General features: G+C 44.7%; 1 protein-coding gene across 2 annotated transcripts in view; it reads left to right on the forward strand.

Annotated features, from left to right (window-relative positions):
* MED13L (mediator complex subunit 13L) overlaps positions 1-15,978 on the forward strand; it is a 982,865-nt gene that overhangs the window by 520,654 nt on the left and 446,233 nt on the right. For both annotated transcript variants that reach the window (XM_069214516.1, XM_069214517.1), the window contains exons 8-9: positions 14,758-14,917; positions 15,726-15,821. In XM_069214516.1, the coding sequence (XP_069070617.1) occupies positions 14,758-14,917; positions 15,726-15,821 (256 nt within the window). The remainder of the gene's footprint in view (positions 1-14,757; positions 14,918-15,725; positions 15,822-15,978) is intronic.

Consider the following 15,978-nt stretch of genomic DNA (forward strand, 5'->3'; position numbering starts at 1 on the left):
CATTGATATTGTGTAGGACTGTTGAGATCCCCACCAGACATAGGGGTCAAAAGCAAGGTTTTCTAACAATCGCGAGAGACTGTGAGTTCTGATAGAGGTCAAGGACTTCCTAAACAAACATCCTGTATAAAGTGTCCCAAAAGAACTGGAAAACGAAGGGATCCAGTCTGTTTACTTACTATTACTGAAGCCAGACAATATGTTTGGACCCATTTGGGACCTGCGTGTCTTAAAACAATGTATACATTTATAGACCTCAGACAGACAAGGTAACTGATCTATACCTTTGTTAGGAGCACTGGATTCTTTCACAATATCAAGTGCTGCAGTTTGTCTGTAATTAGTAGGGTTTATCAGGGAATGTTAGTAGTGCAGAAAATGGAATGACAAGACCTTTCAAACATCAAACTTCATCAGTGACAGTTATAACAATCATTCCACACAGGGTGGGGTGGAGAAGGCTGATATGGGGAAGCTATACATCAGGGACCTTTGAAACAAGGAACAAACAGTAAAATACTTAAACATACTGGAGCTCAAGTCAGTTTTCTTGGCATTGAATGACGTCTAGAGAAATGCCAAGGAAAAAAGTTTAAAACCAATATATAAAGATGCAAAAGTTCAAGATGGTTATTCTGCAGTAGGGCATCCTGTGCCTGCAAAACAGAGACTATATGGCAACCATAGATCTCAAGAATGCCTCCCTACAGGTGCCGATGAACAACAAACACAAGAAGTTCCTGAGGTTTTATCGTGGACAAGATGCATCACCAGTTAGCGTTCTACCATTTGAGGTTAAGTCTGCACAGAGGATATTCACAAAGTGCCTCAGTATATTGGCAACGTACTTGAGAAGACAGGGAATACATGTCTACCCTTACCTAGACTGGCTGGTAAAGGCAAGGTTGTTCAAACAGTGCAGAAAGGCATAGAAACGGTCTTACAGACACTCCACCGATTAGGGTTCTCCCTAAACATGGAGTTGTCTTCATCTGTATCACGAAGTGAAAACCCATTCTTGGGAGCAAGACTAAACCAGATTGAGGCAAAAGCATTCCCAATTTGCAAAACACCTTGGCAGTTATTGAGCAAACTATCTCATACCAGGAGAGATGGTCTCTGACAGTGAGTACAGTAGGGAAAACAATGGGCATGATGCATGTGGTATTAGTGGTGTACACATTGTCAAGGTTAATGCATGAGACCACTACAGGAATGGTTAAGGTGTCGATTGTCACATGCAGCCAGGATTTGGGAGGGTCTTTTGGTTGTCACAAAGAAGGTTCAGAGGCAGATACGGTGGTGGAGCAATAAAATCACAGTTGGCAGACCTTTCAAACATCCACTTCCTCAGTGACCGTCATAATAAATTCTCATCCCACACGGGGTGGTGTGGTTGGAGAAGGCTGACATGGGGAAGCTAAACATCAGGGACCTGTGAAGCCAGGAACAAACAGTAAAATACATAAACATACTGGAGCGCACAACAGTTTTCTTGGCACTGAAGGACTTCTAGAGAATTGTGAAAGAATTGTTTTTAGATTGAAACTGGCAGCACAACCACAATGTTTTACCGCAACAAACTGGGGGTACATTTTAACCCTCATTTTTCCAGTTACCACTGGGCCACACGGAGATGGATAGCATTGATAGCTGTCCAATTACCTGTGGTTGAAATCACTGATGCTTATGTGCAAATCAGACAAACCTCTCACATAAGTGGGAGCTAAAGCAGGAAATATTACAACCCTTACAAGGGGGAAACCCCAAATAGACATTTTTGCTGTACAACAGAATGCAAAATGCCAAAACGTTTTATACAGGTACCCACACCAATGATTGGAGGGCAATGTCGTTTTGATAGACTGATTGGGAAGATTTGCTTATACCTCCCTTCCCCCCCAAATCCAGTGATACCACTGGTGTTAAACAGATGCAGACAAGTGTCCATGATGCAAATAGGGAATTAAATGGCAACTTGTGTTGTGTGCTCCATTCCAAAACATCTTGGTTACCTTCATTAAAGTTGTCACATAAACGCATTTTAGGAGTTTGTCACAGGTTTTCTTCGCCACCCTTTGCTCCTCATACAATAAGCATTTTCAGCATTAAACCTCTTCACATGCATTGCACAATCCTGCCATTGAGTGGTTGGGTCCAGAAGTGTCCTTATTGTCTCCAAACATTTGTTACTGTGTGGGTTTAGGGTCGACCAGGGCAGTGCCCCTATATTATGTAGACCGTAATGCCACATGCATGCCTACCATCTCCAATTGTTTCCGATGTTTGGTACGGAGAGGCATTGGCGAGCTCCTGGCGTTTTTTTAATGGAAGTTGTCGAAGAATCTTCAAAGATCTAAGTAAAGCAGTTGAGATAACAGATATTTGAGCTTGATGCTGGAGAAAAGTTTTTCGAGGGTTTGTCGTCTGGGATATCTGGAGAATGTTCCTTGGTTGAAGTGGGAAAGCTAGGGTTTCTCAGCACCATTTTAGAGCATGAGCATACTCTTCAAATTTTGCCCTAATAGCCAATGAATATTCACTCTGATGACTAACATCCAGTTCGTATGTTCTACTTGCCTCAAGGCCATAAGTCTGAGGACTGTGCTCCGTGATCCTATTTTTAACCAAAAACCTTAGTCCACAGAGTCAAGATCCTTTGGACATATTGGGAGAGCACAGACCTGGCAGGCAAGTCGGAGATGAAGAAACTCCATTGATGGAGGAGATGGGTTTCTCTGACGACGGCGAGGTATAAGCACAGAAGGCCCAGGAGACACCAAGCCTTAGAACATGAGGTATACAAGGGTGAAAAACACCATGAAGACTTTAAACTCAGTCTCAAATGCCAGTAAGACTGGTTTAGTTTAAAGAAAAGACAGTCATATGCCCAAGCCGCCAAAGCATGGTTCGAGTGAAAGCCCTGGGTCACTGAAAGTGAAGCCCTCAATGCTGTAAATAGACCAGCAGGTAAAGGAGCACAAAGCACTTTCTATCCTACCAGGAAACAGTCACCAGCAAGGATATGGTGAAAGATGTCTCCTTGACTTCTGAGGACAATCAAGTGTGGATTGGAGAAGGAGGGAAGAGTGGCCTCGAAGGAAAAGGTTCTTGGTAAGCCTAGAACTTCGACATCAGTGGCGTTTTGAGAAAGAAAAGGGCACTGGGGATAGAGAAACGTTTGAAAAAGAAGGGGGCTTTCATGTGGAGATGGAGGTAGAGAAGGAGAAGATATGTTTTCTCTATGTGACACTTACCCTTGAATAAAGGAGGAACTATTATCTTCCCATGCTTCCTAGCATGGTAGGGAGGTTTCCTCTAAAGAAGCGACAGAAAGGGCAATAACGCCACAAATAGAACAATAAATACAGGGCATCTATAGAGGACCCAAAATATATTCAAGGACATGTGGAATGAGACTCACTAATTATTTCCACAGCAGGAAGGAGAGCAATGTCCCCAACATCCATGGGCCCCTCGCCAGACAAGGAGACTGAAAAAATGGAGGCTGTAGGAAGGAAAATCGAGAGAGCTATAGCCACACAGTGGCAAATCACTAAATCCAACACTCTGCTAAATAGGCTTGCTCACCAGTATTGGGACGATATGGGAGACCTCATGTCACACCTCCCTGAAGAATATCATGTGGTCAAGAAAACATTAAGGGAGGTAAGAACATTGCCAACCTATGTCGTATATCAGCCTTTGATGCTGCTGATACAACAAGCAGGCAACTAGCTACTTGGACTATCATGAGGAGACATGTTTGGCTACCCATCTCTGGGTTTAAGCCTGAGGTACAATCTCCTATCATTGATAAACCCCTTACTAGGAACCAGCTCTTTGACCAAAGTGCGGCCCAATCCCTGGAAGACATGAAGAAAGTGAACAAGACCTTTAAGGGAATGGGAGCCATTTAAACAGACAAGAGGGTTGTAAATATTGTTTGTTCCGAATACTGTATATACTTCATACAGAAACCACCTACAAAAGTATCTGCAGTACCAGAAAGACCAATTGCAGATCTTACGCAAAGAGATCCAGGAGCGGCTGACAAATAATGCTGCAGGAAAAGTGCTGCAGGACGTAAGAAACAATAGTGAGTGCTCAATTTCCTTTTGTGCCAAAGCAAGATCTGACTATGCGACTTGTCTTAGACCTGCGCTTTGTAAACAGTTACATAAAGACACAAACATTTCAAATGATGACATTACAGGGTGTAATTACTTTGTTAGACGAAGGGGACTACCTAGCAACGGTAGATCTTAAAGATGCCTACTTTCTAAAACCCATTCACATATGGCAGGAGAACGCTACCAAGTCCCACCATTTGCAAGAGATTATTGGACACACGCTGGAGCGCTCTCCGAGAGTTGCGCTGCTGGTCCATGTGACAGAGGTTCCCCTTGAGGTGCGCAAGTTAACAGCCTTTTTACTTTTGCTTGCTAAGCGCCAGGTAGCTGTGCACTGGGGCCTTCGCCCTGTGCCGCGCAGAGCGGGATGGCTTCGGGATGCAGCCTATTGTCAGGAGCAACTGACGCCCTTCTGGGAGCTGATGCCTGCCAGATCCTGCCCACGGAACATTTGGACACCTGGAAATGTACCTGATTGTGCGGGGAAGGGAACAGGTGGGTGCTGCCACCTCTGCTGAGGGAACTGCAGAATGATTGGCGACCTGTGCTGTCTCTGGGTGGGTCACCCCGAAGGAGGTTCAAGTTTGTCTTTTGGTGTGCCCACTGCTATGCTGTCACACAAGCATGGGGCATTCCTTACATGGAGTATCTCCACTTGTAGACTTTTCACTGAGTGGCTTTTCTCCCAATTGTTTTCCCCCCCTCTCCCGCTTGCCTTACCCGTGTTGTTACAGCGTGCCATAGTTGCACTGTAGTCGGCTGAACTTTGTAAACCTGCTATGCTTCATTGTGCTGGTTTGACTTTTAATGTGTGCGAATTCGTATGCTGTTTTTTGTCATTTTGGCTAAAACCCAATAAAGAGAATTAAAATAAATAAAAATAAAAGGTCCTACCATTCGGAATGGTGTCCAGGGCAATAGTCTTCACTAAGACGCTGGCAGTGGTAGCGGCACACTACAGAAGGCAGGGCATACATGTCTACCCATACTTACGTCATTGGCTGGTAAAGGCAAACACCTTGCCAGGAGACCTTTGACAACAGTGGTGTTGCTAATGCACACTCTAGTATTTACAGTGAATTGGGAGAAATTGTCCCCGAATCCACAAACCAGAAACACCTTTCTAGGGGCAGACCTTGACACACAGGTGGCAAGGACACACCTTACACGAGACATAATGTTCAGGACATAGTTTCTCAAATTTACCTCTACCAGACATTGCAGTCTCTGACAGTGAGGAGAGTAATGAAACTTTTAGGGATGATGGCTTCTTGTATCTCAGACTTCTGGTGAGACGCGTACAGGATTGGTTACACAATCAATGGGCTCATGTGTTGGGAACTTAGGAGTATATAGTGGTTGTAACAGACAAGGTCAGCAAGGAATTGAGGTGGGTGGAGTGCAGGGAACATGCACAAGGGAAGACCTTTCAAAGATCTCTTACAACAAGCCATCATTACCACTGGTGCATCAGTGATAGGTTGAGGAGCGCACATAGACACCCTAAAGATAAGGGGGTTATGGTCAGACAGGACTTTACCGAACACATCTGTTTTCTGGAACTAAAGACATTCTTCCTGTCACTGATAGCCTGCCAAATCCAGATCAGGGGTAAAAAGGGTTCAAATTCGAACAGAAAATGCAACAGCAGTGTTGTACATCAACAAACTGGGACAAGGAGAAACAGTATCAAATCCACTGTCACAATTAGCTCAGAACATTTGGAAGCGGACCATTGCAGAGAACATGTCACTGCTAGCAAGTCACGTCCCCATAATGGAATTCATTCAGGCAGATGTCCTAAGCAGGCAAACATACTGCACACATGAATGGGAAATAGAAGCCTAGAACAGGTACAATCTAAGGTCTGTGGGAAACACCAGACAGATATTTTCGCAACATCAGAAAACACAAAATGCTGGTGCTTTGCATCAAGGCACTACCACCCCAAATCAGTGAGGAGTGCCCATCGATAAATTGGTATGGGATCTTTACTTGTGCTTTTCCACCAGTACTGTTGATTCTAATCATTCTAGAGAAATTCAAAAACTTCCCACAAGACAATGATTCTCATATCTCAAAGCTGACCTTGACAGACATGGTTCGCACTTGATCCAATTGTTAAAACAACAGCATGTCAATATTCTAGTGCACAGTGACACCCTAACTATGCAACAGGGAAGGGTATTCTACCCAAACTTGGGGGAGACGCAATTGGCAGCATAGTTCCTGTAGTTGAATTTGAACACCTAAATCTACCAAAGTCCATGTGATGTATCACTCGGGAAGCCCAAAGGCCGGCTATGAGGAGGTATTATGCCTTTAAGTGTAAAAGATATGTAAATGCCAACCCAAGAAAATAGAACACATGCTCCATCAGGATACTGCAATAGTCCGGTAAACTCTCATATGCCTCTCCAAGGGTGCCTTTATCAGCCATTGAGACTTAATTGAAATGACTGCACATAAAGAACATTTTGTCACTTCCATTGATCAAGAGGTTCCGGGAAGGAGAGAAAAAATGTTTCCCAGCAAAAGAAATGACTTCTCCACAGTGGAATTTAAACTTATTGTTGGCAGGGTTAATTATAGCACCCTTTGAACCAATGCACAAAGCCACACTGACAACGATGGTGTTCTTGGTAACAATCAAATCGAAGAGGAGGATTAGTGAGACACAGGTGCTAACAGTGCAAAAGCCTTACAGAGCCATACACAAGGATAAAGTAGTGATGAGGACACATCTGAAGTTGTTACCAAAGGTTATTTCACATTTTCACATACATCAGGCTATCACAATACCAGCCTTATCCCAGAAACCTACAAACGCTCTGGAAAAGGTGCCTACACACATTAGTCGTCAGAAGGGCAGTCATATACTACATTCAAGCAACTCACCACATCAGGAACACAACAATTGTTTTGTGATACACTCAATTTTAAGCTCTGGGGACGGCTGTCTCCAAGAAAACGTTTGCTGGATGGACTGTACAAACTATCCCAGTATATTACTGTTTAGCGAACAAAACCTTGCACGACAAACCAAAGGCACACTCCACTGGAATAAAGGGGGCTACGACGGATTATGTGGCCAACGTCTGTATACAGGGCCGCCATTTGGTCTTCTCAACATAAATTCACAAAGCATTATTGCTTGGACTTGCACTCACACAAAGAAGTTGAGTTGGGGCAGGCTGTGCCAAAGAACATTTTTGCCTCCCCTCTCTCTTCTGCTCACCATCACAAAAACAAGTAATACCGCTTCATAATCTATGCAAAGCCTGTGAATCTCGAAGAGATTTAATGCTGTAAAAGAAACTAGTTACTTACCTGTAAATTTGTTTTTGCAGCTTGAAACGCTTGTAGATTCACGTGCAACCCTCCTGCCTTCCCTTAGCAGGTTCGTGGAGGGCAAAAAAAAGAATCTAAGATTATGGGCATTTTGGGTTTGTGATAGACGTCATATAGGGGCTCCTCCCACGCCGACTTCCAAACTACAAACTAACAAACCTTTGGAGACAAGAAGGACACTTCCAGGCCCAACCACTAGATGTCAGGCTTCTGCAAAACATTTCTTACCTGAACTGTAGACTTCCTCACAGAGCTTATACTGGATGACTTTTGCATGTATTTTTGATCTTAGGAATAGTCAGGCTCAGGATTGTGCAATCGCTGGGAAGCAGTACTTCTAACCATATTAATGTTTCTCTTTAGTAATAGGGTTACTAGCATCTATTGATAGCAACCTTGTTTTCTGTTCCCCTTTCTGGCTCATGGTCTCATTAAGTCACCAAATTTACTACGCTTTGATTGATCAGATATATTGTATTACCATGTCTAATTCATAATTATAATTCTACATCGAGCAACAGGATCTGAGAATGTCTTTATAATTCAATAGTAGAATCTACACTCTCTTGATTTTCTAGTCTTTACCTTTAGTAAATAAAGTAATTTATTATTTGCTAACCTGGTCAATGAAAAACATTTTCAGTCTTTAGCTAAGTCTCTTTTCTGTTGCTGTAGCTGGATTCCGTGACTGTATTGTATGGTTTCTTGTTTACACTAGTCCTTTTCTAAAGCCTCAGTTCTAGCAAGCAAAAGCTACTCTGCAATCTAAATCTAAAATGAGTTCAGCATTTTGTTTAATGGTGCTGAAAAGATTACGACCTCAAAGCTTCACTTTTGTTCAAAGGACACTTCTAAACATTTTATGTACAGATCAGATTTTATGTACAGATCAGATAATCATTGCCATAAGTATTGTTTTCTTGACCAAACTGTTCTTGGGATGCTTAGTTTTCTCACTGGCAGAATTAAAGTATTATCTGATAGAGACTTCTAGCCGCAGATTCCTTACCTTAGAATGTTGCCCAGATGTCAGACTGGATCTGGAACTTTTCAATCAGTTCTCCTGCGCACCAGTAGGCAGTGTTGTTCAGCTCTGTGTCAGTCACGTCCATGTAGTCTGCACCAGAAATGTGTGCCATACTTATATAGGCTGCACCCCAATGTGCTGCTGATGTTCTTTACTTTCCATGCAGATAGCTCTGAACTGTAAAGAGCTATGCTCAGGTGTTTTTTGACTGGCTTTTTTCTTGACTTTTGTCAACCACCTTTTTGAGAGATTTTCTCTCTTTGTCTGACAGAATGTCCACCAAGAGAGAAAACCTGCTGCTTTCAAACCATGTGGTGCCTGTTACAGACAGATGTCCGTGACAGACGTATGCTTAGTTTCTGTGGTGCTTGGAAAGGGACCATGACTTCAAGACCTCAGGAGGACTGCTGCGCCGTTCACCTGAAGGCACTGAGGGAGCATTCCCTCAAGCTCCTTGCCACCCGACAATTGATGACCCAGTGACTCTTGAGATGCTTGTCTGCACTGAATATCCTGGGACCGTTTGCGGAGCCGCATCCAGTGATCGGCATCCCCTTTGAGGTTGCCAGGTAAGTTGTACAAGCAGAAGTGGTCTTTAACTGTACTGCACCTTCTGACAGTGCGCTGGAGCGTCAGCACTTCAAGCTTTACTTTTCAGCAGACCCTGAGTGAGGCTGCACTCCACTCTTCCCTGAGTTTCCCGGAGCGACTCCAGCTCAGCTGAAATAATTTTATGAGGCCATGTACCTCATGTTTTGGGGGACTGGCCCCTCTGGAGCTCTGTCAGGTTCGGGAGAGGCCCCCACTGGACCCTATCTTGCAGGTTTGCCCTAAGTGCCAGTTGAGCCCCATGGATCCAGTGTTGGATACGGGGTGGAGCTGCCGGAGAGACAGAGACCTTCCTTGGCGCCCGCTCCAGTTCCTATGGCGGTATCATCCGGTTATCATTCCCGACTCACACAGAGCTGGAAGGGTGCCGGTTCCAACACCAACCGGGACCATACCCTCTGGATCACAGCCTGTACCTTTTGCCTTTGACAAGACTGGGGAGGGGGATGAATAGGAGGGGGTCTGTCGACATTTATTTATGATACCAGTATCCACTAGATGTGACTGAGGACTACTGTTATGAGGAACTGGTGGAGACCAGTGGCTTAGAGACCTCACCAGACACTTGCTTGGTCTCTCATCCTACCGAGGCTATGGAGAAATAGCCCCTTTCGATATGGTGGTGCGTAAGGCTGTTGAGTTCTTGGACCTTCAGTCACCCTCCGTGGCAGTCGAGAAGAATGGCTTGGCAGAGATTCTTCAGCTAAGAGTCGCCCCTTCTAAACCTTTACTCCCTTTTGTTGAAGCCCTTAAGGATGTCCTTCTCGGGGCCTTGACCAGGCCATGCACAGGAAATCCAGTGTATAGGTCAGTTGCGCTCCACCATCTCCTCTGCTACTAAGTTTCCTTACCCAGCATCCCACCTAAGACAGCTTGGTGGTCCAAGCCTCTACCTTTAGAGTAAAGCCTGGTGTGTTCCCTACCAGTCCACGGGTAGATAATCCAAGAGGCTTGATAAGTTTGTCAAGAGGATGTTCTCTTCCTCCAGCTTTGTATTACGATCAGTGAACACAGTGAGTCTTTTGGGCCAGAGTTCCTATACGATCTGTGATTTGTTATCCAAGTGCTTCCTTTATTCTCTGAGTAGGCCGGAGCCATACTCTTCCAAGCTAATGCAGATGGGTGAGACGCAGCAAAGATCACCATATTATGTGGACTGAACCAACTCGCTGGGTTGAGCGATTTCATCCTTGATGGACCTGCAGAGCCACGCCTTGCTGAGAATCACTGGCTTTTCAGGGGACATCCGAGCCTTGCTTATGGACATGCCCTTTGATGACTTGTGTCTTCTTAGAAAGAAGGCATACTCGGTGCTGGAGGCTTTTAAGGACAACAGAGCTACGGCCAGGTCCTTGGGCTTATCTATTGCCTCATCTACCCCAGACCGCCTTCGGCCCATTTTGTGGCCATGGAAGGTGTTTCAACAGTGTCCATTCCCTCCCCGCCACCCCAGTCAACAGACTTCCCAGTCTTTTTGCAGCACTAAATGGGTCCCATAGACCACATAAGACAGGTAGGCAGATGTTTGGCTAGTCTGCCAAACCCCGGCAGCTGCATACTCCAAACTCCTTTAGTTTGCCTTCTGACAATCATGGGCATCCAGCGAGAGGGGCAGGGTACCGTCACCTGCACCACTGGAGATCTTGGTAACATCAGACTCTTGGGTTTTACAAATCATCCAAAGGGGCTACTCCATCGCCTTTGTAACCACCCCGCCATCCTTGCCACCCACATACAACTGGCTGACGCAAGCCACTTTTCCTTGCTGAGTCATGAAGTGCTTGCTCTCTTGGCCAGGGGAGTCATCGAGAGGGTACTGGTACCAGAAGTAGGTCATGGTTACTATTTACAATACTCTCTGGTGCCCAAAAAAGGACGGAGGCTTTTGTCCTATCCTAGATCTGTGCCTTCGCAATCTCTTCCTGAGAAAGAAGAAATTCAAAATGCTCAAGCCTATGCAAGTTCTGTTTCCCCTGGACCCGGGAAGACTGGATGGTATCATTGGACTTGCAGGACTCCTATTTCCTCATCCTTGTTCTGCCTGCACACAAACATTACCTGTGATTCACAGTGGGGCCAAGAGCACTTCCAGTGTGCTTCCCTTCAGCCTTATCAGCATTCTTAGGGTGTTCAACATGGTGATGTGTTAGTGGTTGCAGCTCATCTGTGGCAGTCAGGGGTTCCAGTCTTTCTCTAACTTGATTAAATGTTAAAGGCGGGCTCACCACAGGCAGTTTTCTCCCACCTCCAGACTACGGCGAACCTTCTGCACTCACTTGGGTTCCCTATCGACATGCCACAATCTCTCCTGACTCCCTTTCATACGCTTCCTTTCATCTGAGCTTTTCTGGACACAGTGTAGTTTTGGGCCTATCCTCCCATGCGGTGAGTTCTGGATTTCCAGGCTGATACCGATGTTTCAGACTCTAGCCTGGATTTCAGAGAGAATGATCTGGAGTTGCTTGTAATTCATGCCCTTTGGCATATGCAGGCTCTGCAGTGGGGCCTGACATCCCAGCGGGCTCAGCATCAGAGAAATCTTTCAACATGGTCTAGATCTCAGAGTGAACTGTGAAGGATCTGCAGTGGTGCCTGATGAAGCGTTTTGGGGTCACTTGGGATGGGGGGAGGGGCGACCATTTTGGAGAGGTGGAGCTCAGAGGACTCTGGTGGAATCAGGGCACCTCATCAATCTGTTGGAGCTGGGCTATTTGCTTGGCTTTGAAAGCCTGCTTTCCTTTGATCAAGGGAAGGCTGGTGCAGGTGTTCACGGACAGCACCACTACCATGTGGTACTGCCACAAACAGGGCAGGGTGGGGTCATGGACCCTTTGTTAAGGGGCTCTGCTTCTCTGGACATGGCTGGAACTCCAGGGCATTTCCATGGTCATTCAGCACATTGCTGGCCTTCTGAAAGCCAGGGTGGATGAACTCAGCTGAAAATGCCTTCCGGACCAAGAATGCCATCCCCATCAGGAGGTAGTGCAAGATCTCTTTCAAGAGTTGAGAGATCCTTGGTTATTCGGTTTGACACTGCTGAGAACATGCAAAGTCATCAGTTTTGTGTATTGGATTTTCCAAGGCAACTCTTACTCTGAGACGCTTTTTGTCTTGTGTAGCATTCTGGCCTCCTGTGCTCCTTTCTGCCTAGACCACTCCTGCCCAGAATTCTGAATATCAGGAACGACTGGGCGCAAGTTATTTTTGTGGGTCGGGATTGGGCACAAAGTCTGGTATCTCGCGCTGGTGAGAGTGAACATTGGTCCCCAAATCAGGCTGTGCCTTCTGGATGTTCTTCTGTCGCAGCAACAGGGAAGGTCCTGCACCCAAACCTTTGACCCTTCTCCTTCATGAAAGGAGATTTAACGCCAACAGTTGACAGCTTTCAACAATCTTCCCAAAATCTGTGATGTTGTTCTGGCAGCCTGCCATCCCTTCACCAAGTCAGTATACACCTGCTGCTGGGATAAATTTGTGGCATAGTGTGCTTCTAGAAACACTGATCCACTTCCTGCACCTCTTTCTAGGGTATTTAAGTTTGATTTATCTTTGACCCAGCAAGGCTCTGCTCTGGGCATGGCTAAAGTTATTTTTTAGCCATTTTTACATTTTTGTGGTTACTGAACCAACCTTCTTTATTCAGGTCACCTGTCGTGGCTAGGTTTCTCAAAGGCTTGCAACATGTTTACCCCCCCCGAGGCAATTCATCATGCCCCAGTGTGATTTAAATCTTGTTCTGACTTTGTGTGCACCATTTGAGCCTCTGCACAGTTGCCCTCTTTGGCTTCTGACCATCAAGACTCCCTTTCTCTGGGTCATTACATCAGTTAGGAAGGTCAGCAAATTGCACACACTCTCCTATTCCACCTTCAATCCAGACATGCTGGTCGTAAGGATACGTGCCTGCTTCCTTCCAAAGGTTGTGACTTCTTTCGATGTAGGCCAGAACATCACCCTCTCTACCTTCTCTGCTCTGCCTCACCCCTCCAAAGAGATGGAGAGACTTCCTTGTTTGGATCCATAAAGAGTGTTGTCGTTCTATCTTGATTGTGCAAAAGCACTCCTGATGGAGATCAACTCTTCATGGGGTACGTGGGAGCCAAGAAAGGGAAGGCTTCACAGAAACGGACCATCTCAAGATGGGTAGTACTCTGCATCAAGATCTGCTATGCACTGGGAAAGAAGCTCATTCTACCCGAGCCAAGGCTGTGACCAGTACGTTAGCCCACAGAATCCCAGTCCTTGACATCCATCAGGCAACAATGTGGGCATCTTTGCACACATTTTCCAAGCACTACTGCCTGGACAGTTAAATCAGTCGTGACTGGCACATCACTTATTCAGTTCTGCAGGACCTTTTGGAATAAATTGGCTTTGCAGACCCACCTGTGAGGAGGCATTGCTTGGGTATCTATTCTAAGGTAAGGAATCCTCTACAGCTAGAAGTCTCTTAGCAGATGAACAAGTTACTTACCTTCAGTAATGCTTTATCTGGTAGAGAGACTATCTAGCCACAGATTCCTTTTTGGCCCTCCCATCCTCTACCGCTCTGCGAGGTGATTACAGTGTACTGGACCCCTTACTTGGGGCTTTAGTATTTCACACCAGTTGCCAGTATTCATTATTGCTCTGCACTGCTGGCGTGGAATGTTATAAAAGTAACTGACGTCAGCACGCCAGGGTAGCGCCTATGTAGGTACATCACACTTTATTTCCGGTGCGGACACTTCCCAATCAAACAACGCCACCTACTGGTTTGCAGAATTACTGCTTGAAAACCTCTCAATCCAGTCTGACGTCTGGGAAATATTCTATCGTAAGGAATCTGTAACTGGATAGAGACTCTGCCAGATAAGGCGTTTCTGAAGGTAAGTAACGTCTTCATCATACTTTTTCATCATACTCGTCCCCTTTGCTTGATAATGCTTCAGCTACTCCAAGGTAATTGTTGACTGGATGTGAAGTAGGGCTCTGTTCTTCGAGCCATCTTACTGCACTGCCTGTCCATAACTAGCCTATCTTTGGGATAACATAGCTTAAATACATTGTGATAGAAATCTTAAAACTTCCTGCATCATCGCTTTTTCTTTCAGTTTGGATTTGTAAATGCCTGTTTATCATTTTCTTTTTAAAAATGTATTGAATTTTACAGTTTTCCCTATTCTGTTAACTCCTTTTCTACTGAGCGTTTTGCTAGCAAAAAGCATCTGTATGACTTTCAGTCGTAATTGAGACACACTTGAGTTTGACAGCAGGTGGATGAATATAAAGCAGTTAATTCTCAGTATGGAGGGTGAAGGAGTATCCTGTTCTCTCACTCATGTCTCAAACCTATTTTATCTTAAATTGTCTCTTCCGGCAGCCGCATACTGTCCTTATAGGGTACCATTAAAAAAAACTGTTGCATTTGACTGCATTGCTATTTCTTCAGTGATCTCAGAATAACTGACAAACACAAGACCTGCTCAGCAACAACTTTGGCTTTGCCTTAAAAATAAAGTGAGATCCTAATTCAAATGATACCATGTAAACGAAGTGAAATGACAGGGCCTCTCATTGATTTGTTATAATGCTATTCAATTAAGCGAGCAGTAAAGAAAGCTCGGGAGAGTATTTAAATGTGCACTTTTTTGGCAGGGGAGAGCGGAGCCGTGCCAGCTATGAGCCACCTGTCAGCCCAGGAGGACACAGGGACAGAACAGAGTCCAAAGAGGTCACAGAAGACTCTTCAGAAACTTCAGAGTCATATGGTCCACAGAGTTTGGAAGGAATGTATCATTCACCGCCGTCCTTCAAAGTAAGGCATTCCCTTTCTTCCTGCAATTTCAGAATTGGAACATGTGTTGGTGTACTTATAAGGGTGGGTGCAGTTTACCTTTGAGAGAATGTCCTTCACCTGTATAATCAAATTAACGAGAGAATAGCAGAAGCCATTCGGCATGCTCCTTTGATAATGTTTTTTCTCATACGTATTCACCCCTCTGCCTAAATTCATTACAAGGTTGCATTACAAGGTTTATCGCCATCTTTTCCGTTTTGTTTTACATCTAGATTGAGTCAGCTTATTGTAGCAATAGCATTGACATAAATAACTTTTTGTGACAAATTAAATCAGTCATGACAGGTATTTCTCTCTCTCTCTCACGCTCTTTCGCTTTCTCACTGTTGGTACCAGTCTAATTAGTTACCTTAAAGTTGTGGTTTAAGTGCATTTTAAACTGGGAAAGGTGATATGTCTTAAGTGGTCAGACAGGGAATTCCAGAAAATGAGACTTTGGATTGAGAATGCTTTGCTGTCCATAGTGCGTTAGAATGCGATTGTAGTTTTGTTTATCCATAAAATAGATGTCTTTACCATGTTCTATAATATAACTATTATTTTTTCCCACTCAGCAGCTCCCATCACCCCTTGCCTCACTCCATCTTTAAAAATAAGTTCAGTATGTCAGAGTACTAAATCCGCCCTGTTCTTAAGTTGCTTTCGATCCAGAATGTGTACACTTGGTGAATGACCTGGCTTTAGGAGATGTCATGAGGCAGTTCATATGTATATCTGAAGCTGTGTTTACATTTGTTTCTTATTTCTTCCACTCTCTTTTTCACAGACTTTGTACTCCAAATCATGATGAAGATGCCCTTGGTAGCATTTCATCTTGGGATTTTGTAGATCCAGCCCAAAGAGCATCCTGTTCATGTGCCAGGTAAACCCCTTTAACTTTCAGGCGATAGGAATTGCACTCAGAGGCCATGATTGTATTGCATTTGATTTCAAAAGGTAATTTTTCTGTATTTTCTGTGCACTGTGAATTCTGGCTTTTTATGCTGTTCTTGGTCAGTTTTGCTCATTGAATTAATGGT

This window comes from Pleurodeles waltl, chromosome 11, assembly GCF_031143425.1.
Source record: "Pleurodeles waltl isolate 20211129_DDA chromosome 11, aPleWal1.hap1.20221129, whole genome shotgun sequence".
Taxonomy (NCBI): Eukaryota; Metazoa; Chordata; class Amphibia; order Caudata; family Salamandridae; genus Pleurodeles; species Pleurodeles waltl.